The following is a 12,348-nucleotide window of genomic DNA, read 5'->3' as shown; positions in this document are numbered from 1 at the left end:
GATCATGTTGGCCAGAGCGCCTCTTGATTCAATCTATCAATTATCGATCATCACCATGAAAGTTTATATTAGGTTTGAAGTGACACGCTTCATGTCTTTTAATCTGTTTTATTTCAATGCGTGGTCCATGTTCTGATGTGCCATCTGGTGTCAGAATATTCTTTAACAACCAGAGACAGCACTTTTTTCTTTTTTTACTGCGGTCGTGCCTGCTAAACAGATAAAGCCATGCTGTAGCCTTCTACGCATCTTTCTTTGAGAAACATGAATGCTGACTTAACTGACTTGTGTGGTTCGATCAGGGCTGTCATATATCCCAGTCAAACAAAGACAGCTTAGAAAGTTAGCAAGTTACTGGTGGCATAAGCAAAGTTATTTTCTCTGGTTACAGCAGGCTTATCTGTGGTGTTAATGCATTAGATGCATTGTTGACACTGGTTATTGTAGAAAACGGCTGCGACTCTCATCTGTCTCCTCAGTCTGTAAATTAAATAAGAAGCTCTGAGGCAAACTCTGTGGTACATATGTATCCTGAGAAGATGCTCAGACCTTTGTTTGGATAATAGTTCTTGCTTGCTTGAAACCACTAGGTTGCCTCCCCTACAATACTATCATCAATGGCTTGGGGGGAACAATCGTACAACGGCATAATGCACATGATCTTGCATGCGTAGAATGTGTTTGTACCTAAGAGGTGAATTTCTCTTTGAAAGGACCTAAAAAGAGGGTATGCATAAGAACTTGCATACCTCCAGTTCTTTGTATGTGGTGGGCCTTCCTCCAGTCTGAGCAAGGCATAGCGAGCTGCACTGAGAGAGAGACCTCTGATGCCATCTCCCCACTCTTTCTCTGCTCTGTAACATATACATACATATATAACCATCACTTAACAATGTAACATTTCTTTTTATTTTTTTTCCATCAACACATGTCATTAGCATGAACAAAGGCAAAAGAAAAGTGAGGTATTCAGGTTGCCATGTCAACGTACCCATGATACTCTATATACTTATAAATCATGCCGGCGATCGCCATGGCGACAATTGCGTAGTACCATGATGAAATGAACATCAAGGCCAAGCAAATAATCATCCCCAAAAACGACAGAGTCCTGAGAGAGGGAGAGTTAAATCCATATTTAACAAGATGCCATTTTTCATAGCTTAAGGTTCAAATGTGTGTGTATGCATGTACCAGTGATAATAGGAGAAACGAGGTCTCCAGTTGGGGGTTCTCAGCAGTGTCTGAAGGGCACAGGCCAGGTTCACAAACAGATAACACATCAGAAAAAACCTGCACAGAGAGAGACAGATAACAATTACATAATACAGCCTGAACTGATCCATACACACACATGGGCTGTTACTTGATAGATTACTAGATAAAAAAAAAAGAGAACTGATAAAAAAGTTATGTTCTCAATGAACATGCTTTGCAATGCAATTAATAAACAGGATATCCGCAGGTCATTATAAACCTGTTTTCAGCCGTCTGAACATCCTCCACAAGGGAGTAGCTATTAGTGCTCAATTTGCTTTTGTGTACATCCCTAACATATAGGAAATCCACACCAGCAGGATCTCTCAAATGCATAAATGTTTGTAGTTATAATATCATCACTAATATCATCGGTAGTGACTACCCTAAAACACACTAAGTTTGCACAATACGCAGCTTTGTAATTACAGTACTGGCCTTTGCAATACTTCTAGCACAATAGGAAAACTAACCACTACATTTCTGTTGGGTACCTTGAGCATCCCAACCAATATGAGGTGATAATTTTGGTCAAAACAATGCGGGTTAATCTTTGCACTTTGATGAGATTTTAATATATTACAAAGCATGTCACATTCACTATACATACAAATTAGCCACAATCAGTCCACAGGCCTCTCATAATTACTACATAATCACCTGACTGCAGTTATTTGTGCTGAAGGCAATTATTTAAGTTGACCACAATTATTTTCATAATCATATGTTTACACTGCAAAAAGCAGAATGTGAATCGGATGAATTTGAAATGCATGCAAATATAAGCAGTGGGTCTTAAAACAAAATTTCTAACTTCTGACTGGTGCTGCAACACCTTTAGACGTGTTGAGAGCTACTACATATCAATAACCAGGAAGCCAGACAACTAATCAGCCAATTTGGTCACTTTAAGCTTGTCCTTTAATAGCTGTATATAATGAACAATAAAAATTATTTAATTTGATGGACTGTGACTGGCATATCTTTCCATAATTTGCAGTCCTAATCCACACATACATGGAGAGAATAGGTGCAACCAGGTCCAGGGAGGCAATGAGAATGCCAAGCTCAGCAATGAAGGCAGTCAGCAGCAGAGCCCATGTAGGTTCTCCATTGGCCTTACCATGACCAAAGACCTACAGAGAGCAAAAATAACACCACAGTTATAACAGACCTACAGGGGAGTATTACACAGCATCAACATAGCAACATACCTAAGAGCATGCAAATACCCTTTAATATTATTAAAAATGTACAGTATAAGTTGTTTCTACCATTACTGTGATCAAACCCTAAAGAATAAGTAATGAAGGAATAAGTACTGCATCGATTAGCAAAGACCTACAGAGAGATTACTTCAAAAGAGAATACTATTACACTGATTAAACATTATCATAATTATCAAAAGCTTACAGAGAGATCCAAACCAAGCACCTATGAACAAAATTATCATATTAACAAACACCCACAGAACAATTAAATAATTCCCAGACAGTGAGAAACATCACAAGTTCAGAAACCTGTTCCCTGTAGAAGAGCCAGTTTTGAGGATTTTACCACAAATATTAAGCATTCTGGTGATCTCAGACTAAAATACAAGGAACTGAGTGATTGTTGTTAAGTTAAGTTAAGACCACTTTGAAAACTTCGGTGATATACACTGTTAACAGTGGGCTTTACACACACAAAAAATGTCAGTGCTATATAATGAATAATACCACCTTTCTCAAAGAAATAAAAATGTGCTTCCCATATCAGCTGTTACTCCTTCCATATTTCACGATATTTGATGTTTTTACATATGTCATACAGTATTCAAAAGTCTTGTCAAAATTTGCATTTCGTAAGTATGCTAAATTACTTTTTAAAATATGAAAATATGAAAGAAATATTGTGAAATATTGTGCCTTCTCTTGAAGCCTCTGTTAGTTCCATATTGCCCCAATGCGATTTGTAGATGATCCCTTCGCTTTCAGTGATCACGGCAGTGGTTATAACCAAGGCTTACACACCACATGAATGCCAGACCACAACACAAGCAAGAAAGACATCTTACTCTCAAGAAGGGAATGATGTTGTCTTTAGCAATGGCCTGCAGAAGTCGCGGGGCACCGGTCAGTGATTGGAGGCCAGCACCACAAGTCGAGAAGAAAGAGCCGATCACAATGACCCAGGGAGATGGCCAAGAAAGTGTACCTACAACTAAGTTCCCGTTCACTGAGTCTCCAAACCTGCACAGAAAATGCAAGAACCCTGCAATGAGTGCTAGAAAGAGCAAAAGAAAGAAAGTGCAAAAATAAACTGGAAGAAACCAACTTACTTGTCTCGGAGTACCACTCCCTCCACACAGGCTCCAAACAGCACCACACTGCTCAGATCTGTTTCAGACACACTCAGGAAATGATACATAATGCATACTAGTGAGAGGCTGCTGGGAGTGCGGTTTTGAACTGTTTTATGTTGCTCACCCCTCTAGAATTTTATTTTATTGTACTATTTAATGCAATAACAATCACACACACACACACACACACACACACACACACACACATTTTCTCAGCCGCTTCTCCCTCAGTGTCGCGGGGGGGTGCTGGAGCCTATCCCAGCGGTCACTGGGCGGAAGGCAGGATACACCCTGGACAGGTCGCCAGTGCATTGCAGGGCAGACAGACACACACTCACACCTAGGGGCAATCTAGCAATCTAGCATGTCCAATTGCTCTGACTGCACGTCTTTGGACTGTGGGAGGAAAGCAGAGAACCCGGAGGAAACCCACGCAGACATGGGGACAACATGCAAACTCCACACAGAAAGGACCCTGGTTGCCTAGCCAGGGAATTGAAGCCAGGCCCCTCTTGCTGTGAGGCGACAGCGCTACCCACTGCACCGTGCCCAATAACAATCACAGTTGAATGCAATTAAATTAGAATTAATTATGTAATTCATTACATTTATATTCATTGTTTGCATGTGCACAAGTGTTGAAGGATACAGACTAGAGATGTGGTAAGGATGGCTAGAATAGTCCCGATAGGAATAGAGCGCTGAGCATCCTTCAGATCCCCTGACCGGTTAGAGCCTGCCATAATCCCTGTGGAAGAGAAACAGAGTGTGAGAGCAAAAGAAAATATCTGTGTCAAATCTCACTGTAAATGTACATTCAGCAATGTATTTCCACTTACTGGCCACTTTATGAGTGCCACCTACCTTATAGGTCCACTATATAGGTATACAATAACACACTGTAGCCCATCTGTTATCAGACAATTTGTACATTTGTCAGCCTTAATTTCTGACCACAGAACTGCTGTTGTCCAGCTATTTTTTGGATAGCGGGTCATTCCCAGCACAGCAGTGACAGACAGTGCAGATTCTCAGAATCCTAAAGCAGAATCTCAGTGTCACTTAAATATATCGACAAGAAGTTTGTGCGTCAATAGATGGGCTGCGGTATCTTCACTGCACCACCAGCAAGGAGGAGCTACAAATCTGATAATGTGGCCAGTGAGTGAATAAAACAAATGTATTGTATATCCTGAGAAAAAACAAAAAAGCACCTGTGACAGAAGGGAAGAAAATTCCCACCAGCAGCGTGAAGGACGTGGTGATGTCAGCGAAGACATATGGATAGTTGTGGTTTACATGGACAGGGGCGGCAGTGGGATGAGAATGTCGCTCCAGGAGATCCCCTTTACTGAGGTACGAATTCCAAATGTTTTCTGGAAGGAGACAACACAGTTAATGCATGTTCTTAGGCTATCACTATCACCAGGACTAGCAGTAGCAATTATGTTATATACTAGCAGCTTTCAAACTGTGGATCGGAGCGTCATTGGTTGTCAATAAACACAGTCACTGCACCCACAAATGCAAGTCAAGACTGTACCATGCTCGTATAACAACTTTTTTGGAATGTGTTGCATGAGTACGTATTTACAAAAACCAAAGTTAATAATGTAATAAATATTGTGTTTTTCACTTGAATACATGTCAAACAGATTTGCTAATCATTGCTTACTGTTTTTATTAGCATTTCACATACTCTTCCTACTTTTTTGAATTAGAGTTGTAGATTACAAAGACTATTTCTAACCTAACAGTCCATAACTGTGGGCAAATGAAACTAAATTGTCATTCTCAATATTTTGCTTTAAATTTTAGCACTTTGTGTCAAAGATGGAAATCAAACTTTACAGGTTAAAGGATATATTTTATTTCTGAGCACCTATAATGGCACTATAACTCCACTGTCAAATACCAATATTCCCTCTGTCAGTTGCAGACATATGCATGTGTAATACCTGTAATAACCCCACTTGCAAGTCCTGGTATCCCTTTGATCTCTGTGACGTTGTTGTGAGCAAAATAATCATCACACACTGCATTCAATTCTGAAGAATTACAGAAACGCATCCATAATACTGTTGTCTTCTCAACTGTTGCTGGCGAAGCAGGAGAGGTGTCCGTGCCATTGAAGCCTGAGGTAACGTTAATGCTCGCTTCTTCGGGCACCGGCGGATCTTGGGGCACTGGAATTGTCTTGTAACATTGATTGTCCCCGCCGAGTTCATGGCGAGAAAGAATTCGGTTCCCCAGCATACACACCCTAAGGAGAGGCAGGAATCTGATTGGTCAGATGCTCCATCCTTATAGAGGAAAAGCTCTAAGCTACTCTCAGTCAACGTCAGCCAACAAAACATTTATTTTTATATTTTTACAGGGTGATTCAAAAAGATTAATCCATTTTCAAAGCGCCATATTTTTACAACTGTGAGGTGCCTAGGAACCAATCACACACCAACGTTAAGAGGAGGTCATAGAGTTTCTGACTGTCAGTATGGCAGTGAACCTCCAACAGCTCAGAGCATTCGTCGTTGGCACCAACAGTTCCAAGAAAAAGGTCACCAGCGTCACCAGATTGTGGGGATACATTAAGGACTCTATTTATGTGCCATCACTCCCAACAACACCGGATGATCTCTGAAATCGCACTGAAAGAACCGTGAGTACAGTGACACCCGACATGCTCAATCGAGTACGGGATGAATTTGAGTATGGTGTTCATGTCCATACAGCTGGAGCATTGAGCACTTGGGAAATTACATACTAAACTCACTTAAACCATCTACAATTTAATGCATTGTTCTGTAATGATCTGAAGTGAAATAAATCATTATGAAATTGGGTGGATCTTTTTGAATAACCATGTGTTAAGACATTTTAAATATAAATTCTAAATTTAGGTTCAAATTTGACCCTAAATAAAAGTTTATGTCCAATGAAAAAACACTGCATTTTCTAATAGCTATATGAGTGGAAAAAATAACTTTCATTAGAATGCATTTATTACTTTCAATAATACAACAACATTATTCCCAGCATGCGAATGCCGCACTCACATGAACCTGAACATGAAAATCATATGATTTCCATACAGTTAATGTAGTTTCCAATTTGCATTAACGACATCCAGTGAGAGCATTTACATTTACATTTATGGTATTTGGCAGACGCTCTTATCCAGAGCAACTTACAATTTGATTATTGTTACACAGGTAGGTGAAGGTGGTGTTAGGAGTCTTGCCCAAGGACTCTTATTGGTATAGTGTAGGGTGCTTGCCCAGGTGGGGATTGAACCCCAGTCTACAGTGTAGAAGGCAGAGATGTTACCCACTACACTAACCAACCACCCCCAATAGTGTCTGTATATTCCTGACAATGTGTGTTTATAAAATATACTTTAAACACAGTCAAACATTCAATTCTCCCATGACTGTAACCTCTTGCTCCTTTTCTTGTTCATACAGCTGATGGATTCTTGTGGAGGTTTACTTCTTTTTAGAAACGTATTGTTCAAGTAGATCAGTCACTGGGTACTTAAAAGCAAGGCAAATACAGCTTAAAAAATTCTATGTGCATGCATTTCAAAAGGTTTAAAGATGATTCTAATAAGGTAAATTGTAAACTATGCAAGTGATGTTACTCACCACAGTGCAACTATCAAATAATTATTTTAAAAATGTGTGATTATTATTAAGCTATTATAATAATTATGGTAAACTGTATGGTAAACTCCCCCTTACTTTACAGATATGCATGCTACAACTTAGATAACCAAATATTTCTAAGCAGTTTTAATAAAAAAGAATATAACACAAACATTCTCAGCCATATTATATATGTATGTATGTATATATATATATATATATATATATAAAACAAAATATTTTACATAAATAAATGTCTATGTTACGGATTTACTATTTACCAATTGTTTGTTATTGTTGTTAGTTAACTCTTGAAAATCAGAAAAGTCCTAGTGGGGTACAACCCTTTAAAGCTCATTTATAAACTAATAGGCAAGTTACTTGCAAAGGCTTTGCGAAGGCTTAGCCTCATGTAATGGCTGTAACTAAGCTTGCTTTAATCACAAATTTGTCAATCATAAACACGCTATGCTTAGAACTAACCACAATCAAGCTTAAGAAGCATTTTGATTTGCACTCACGGGAAAGTAGGTGGTTTGAAGGCAGACACCAGAGCGCCAGTGTAAATGGAGAGGATAGAGATGATGACGCAAGCCAGAAACACGGATGCCAACTTGTTCACATATTTGACCCCCACAAAGACCAGAAGAGACATGAGCAGCAAGAAAATTGAGCCATAGATGCGCATGTTGTTCAACATGGCCGCCGCCTCGCCTTCGGGCTGTTTTGAATCAAAGATTGCAGCTCCTGGCGCCATGTACATCTGAGCCAAACCAAAAGAGAGACACAGGAAACAATGAAACTGAGAAGGGATGTAACCTTCCTGTAAATAAAGTACAGTTGGAAAGCAAAGAACTCTAGTAACAAGTATACTGACTCTTCCAGGCTCCGCCCACAAATGCATATGTAGCAACTGTTGCTGAACTGCTGGAGAACAAAGGCTCATTTAGCCTGCTGATAAATTGGTACATATGTTTATAAGTTAAAAAAAAAAAACCTACATTTAAATTGCGTTATTAATTTCAAAAGCCGCACAGTAGCCTCACAGCAAAAAGGGCCTGGGTTTGATTCCCCAGCCAGGCAGCCAGGGTCCTTTCAGTGAGGACTCTGCATGTTCTCCTCATGTCTGCGTGGGCTCCCCCCTCCCCAATCCAAAGACATGCAGTCAGGCGATTTGGAGATACTAAATTGGCCCTAGGTATGTAAATGTGTATGTATGTCTGTCTGCCCTGTAATGCACTGGCGAACTGTCCAGGGTGTTTCCTGCCTTCTGCCCAATGAGAGCTGGGACAGGCTCCAGCAACCCCCACGACCGTCACACCTGAGGGCAATTTAGCGTGCCCAATTGGCCTGACTGCATGTTTTTGGACTGTCGGAGGAAACCAGAGCCCCAGGAGGAAACCCATGCAGTCGTAGTTAATGTAGGGCATTTGCCTACATTTCCCTTGTCATTCAATCATCCTTATACACTGACATTACAGCCAAAACAGAAAGTGCAGCAATCTGCTGCCTTAGACAACAGTTGTGAGGCTCTGCTTAAAAAAAATCCAATTTGTTCTAAGACTCCAATTTTACATAAGGTAATGTGAAAGAATGCACCTACAGGGGGAGCCTAGACAGGCTGACTGTTCACATGTCAAATACTATTCTACAGTTGTTCAATTGTAACACATGTAAAACTGGAAAAGCTGATAGTAGAAATGTAATACGATCACTATAAGACTGACATTTACAACATTAAGCAGTTATCATGATACTACAGAAGGTGGAAAGTGGTATTTAATGATGAAGAGCATGAGAAAGGCTGCCGCACCAAAAGGATCTCAATGGCTCCAAGGATGTACATGGACCCAGCGAAGGTGGTACCAAGATAAAAACATAAACCCACAGCACCCCCAAACTCTGGGCCCAGTGAGCGCGAGATCATAAAATATGAGCCCCCGGCTACAGGAAAACAGAGGAAGAGAGAGAGAGAGAGAGAGAGAGAGAGACAAAAAAGAAAAGGAGGTATTAGTGTATCTAAGTTAGTCTATGGAAACTCTACAAATGTATGCTGATGTGCTGTCAAAGCACAAGTCAGAAAGGAGCATGCTAAGAGGACAGAACTGATGTTGACTTTCTTTAACTTCTTCAAACAGCACATTGTATAAAGAGGAGAACACTGGTTTATGGTGAAAATTATTATTTTTTGGCTTTGCAGCTCCAATTTACAGATCTTCTGCTCAATTTCAAAGAAATCGGTTCAGACACAAATTGGGGTTACAAGAGCTGCAAACTGCCTAGAGCAGAGTTTGTGCACAATTAAAAAAAACAAGCATAATGATTATATTATTACGCATTTATAAATAGCAACGATTTATAGACAATGACATGGGGTAGGCAAAAATTATATTTTATGATTATTGTGAAAAATTATGTCACAATACACTTTTCTGGGCAAATATCATCAGTACTTAAAAACACATCCCAACTGCTTTGTTTCATGCAATGTTTCATTCCGATGTGAGCATAATTAGACTTGTTTGATTAGATGTAGTGCACTGCAGTTTAAAAAAACACTAAATAAATCATTGTAGCTGCAGGCTTTAGTATGTTTTGCCATATTGTCTACAACACAACATTTTCTGGGTCATATTAGGTATGACATTATATGGATTCAATCTGACTATGGCTCTTTAGGAAATGTACAAGGAAATCTGAAATTCCACCATTATTAGGCTACATTCACATTACCAAGTTGAGAAAAAGAATATTTTAATTTGAAAATTAAACAGACACAAACCACATTTCCACATATGACTTAATACGTAGGAAACCTCAACACAATCTGTGTCACCCAGGAAATTACTAGAAACAAACAAATAGTCTTAAATAGTAGAAATAAACATTCAGAATTCATAAGTTTTTTTCCTGTCCATAAACATTGCCATCATTACCAAGTGTTGGCAGTATGGAAACAGTGGCTAACCTGAAGTTACTAATGGTAATAGCTACGAAAGCAGTAATGCATCTGGCTTTCTTTCGCCACCTCTCATCATCATAAACAGCTGAGAGCTGATTAGTGCTCATGATCTTTGCGGTGACAGCTTTTGCTGCTAGTTCATCATTTGTTAATACTGACATATAATTCATGTGACATCACTGATTTGGATGTGCTCATGCAGACGGTCGATATGGGACATTTATATGGGTCATTTAAAAACACAAACATGAACCAGCAAGGGAGAAAGATCAGAATTTGAATTGTAATGTGAACGTAGCCTTAATCTGGTACAATTCAGAAATATTTTTTAAAGTACACTGAATACAACAATGTGACTGCAGGAAGGATTTCAACAGCTTTACAATATAGACATATTAATTTTTTTAATAGTTTAGAATTGACTGTAAGATTCTAAAATTAATGTGACTGAAGCACCACATTCAGATGAATTACACCCATAGTCCTTATCTATCAAGCCCCTCCACACTAGACTCTAGACTCAACACACTTTAAAATCTTACAGTAATACAGGCTTTTTATGGGCTTCTTTTTCAAAGACATTCGCTCAGCTACAAAGAATATATTTCATCACTTAAAATAATGTACTCATTGTTCATTTCAAAGGACTGTGGGAATGGCGAAGACTGCGGAAAATGAAGAGAGCGAAGCATACCTGGTACCACTCCATTAGTGGCAATAGCACTCATCGAGATAGCAGTCAACATGGTCTGAGAGAGAGAGAGAGAGGGAGAGCCAAGTGAGTTAATGAATGACTTTTGTTCTTTCCTTTGGTCACAGAGGCATACATAAGGACTCTTGCAAAGAGACGAATGTCCCTCACCACTAAAATAAGTAAATAATTATGTTTGCAGACTGTGTGTGTGCTCGTGTGAGACTCACACAGCAGCAGCAGATAAAGACGATACACAGTGCCTGTAAAATTCCAGCTGTGCCGACGACCCAGGTGAGCCTGAGGAAGAGGATGACGCCAAAGATGTTCTGCAGACATGGTAGATACACACCCATGAAAGTGCCCATCTGAGGGGTCTGTGGGACAAAACATACAGCAGAGAGAGATTCATGGTAAATGCAGTCCAGTATAACAGCTACATGCCTGTATAGTAATTGCGAAATTGTTTGGTTGATCAATCGTTGGTCATATGTCATATATTTCAAAATTGTTTCATAAACAGCCAAGTTGAGAAATTTTATGAGTGACTTTCAGCTCATAAAAGCAGCAGGAAAATAAACTAGTGTGCTTTCCAATTCATCACTCAATAAACAATAGCTATATATTACACTATAATAACAAGTACAGTGGAGTGAGGCTGTTTGTGGTGCTAGTGATAGTTTTGGCTAACAGCTCTATACCAGGCTAACAGTTCTATACACCACAGGATAGGTTAGATTCTGGATCACTGAGGTAAGTTTAGAGAATAAAATTGAGAAACTGATGCTGGAGTAACAGTTTCTAGGAAATCCAGTTTAGAATCACTGAAATTAGGCAGATAAATAGGTACAGTACTGTGCAATAGGCATGTTTTAGTGCATGTGTTGCTTTTTAAGTTCTTGGGCCCTTGTGTTTCAGGTTAAGCCCCTTTAAAACTTAGAGGGGTTTTGTTTTACTGCTTTTACAGGTTTTGTTCTATGGCTATGTTTTTTCTATCTTACAAAATATTAATTTCTCGCAAACTCACATTTTGTGAAAGCAATTCAAAACCCCTATTCTGCTACTCACAGAGCAATATTAGGGCAGTGGTCTCCAACCCTGGTCGTGGAGGGCTACATTCCTGCTGAGTCTAGTTTCAACCCCAATCCGCCTGTTCCAGCTAATCAACCTCTTTCCAAGTCTCTGATTGGCTGAATAAGATGTTTTAGAGTTAGGTAAATGACAGTGCAGGTCAATGCATGGAAGGTAGCTTTCCAAGACTGGGGATGGAGACCACTGCATTAGGACAAAGTTTGATGGCATGAAAAAAGTGCATACTTCCTAACTCTACGCAGACACTTCTCAAGAAAGCTAAAAATATTATGAGCAAAATGAAAGACTCTGTTTCGGGAACTGATGCTGAGTCACTGACCAGATAAATAGTTCATGACAGAAGAAAATGTGTGTGTAT

General features: G+C 39.4%; 1 protein-coding gene across 3 annotated transcripts in view; it reads right to left on the bottom strand.

The window, feature by feature from the left end:
• The window catches only part of LOC108412090 (solute carrier family 12 member 6), a 31,661-nt gene that overhangs the window by 9,866 nt on the left and 9,447 nt on the right, over positions 1-12,348 (bottom strand). For all 3 annotated transcript variants that reach the window (XM_017683974.2, XM_017683977.2, XM_017683975.2), the window contains exons 5-17: positions 11,129-11,275; positions 10,902-10,956; positions 9,059-9,189; positions 7,767-8,008; positions 5,560-5,864; positions 4,816-4,977; positions 4,251-4,349; positions 3,578-3,635; positions 3,314-3,488; positions 2,275-2,393; positions 1,195-1,293; positions 992-1,111; positions 750-854 (exon numbers count right to left, since the gene is read on the bottom strand). In XM_017683974.2, coding sequence (XP_017539463.1) covers positions 750-854; positions 992-1,111; positions 1,195-1,293; positions 2,275-2,393; positions 3,314-3,488; positions 3,578-3,635; positions 4,251-4,349; positions 4,816-4,977; positions 5,560-5,864; positions 7,767-8,008; positions 9,059-9,189; positions 10,902-10,956; positions 11,129-11,275 — 1,817 coding nt within the window. The remainder of the gene's footprint in view (positions 1-749; positions 855-991; positions 1,112-1,194; positions 1,294-2,274; positions 2,394-3,313; positions 3,489-3,577; positions 3,636-4,250; positions 4,350-4,815; positions 4,978-5,559; positions 5,865-7,766; positions 8,009-9,058; positions 9,190-10,901; positions 10,957-11,128; positions 11,276-12,348) is intronic.

Source organism: Pygocentrus nattereri, chromosome 22 (assembly GCF_015220715.1).
Source record: "Pygocentrus nattereri isolate fPygNat1 chromosome 22, fPygNat1.pri, whole genome shotgun sequence".
In the NCBI taxonomy this organism is placed as follows: Eukaryota; Metazoa; Chordata; class Actinopteri; order Characiformes; family Serrasalmidae; genus Pygocentrus; species Pygocentrus nattereri.
The sequence above is the reverse complement of the archived record's forward strand: the minus strand, read 5'-3'. Positions and strand labels throughout refer to the sequence as shown.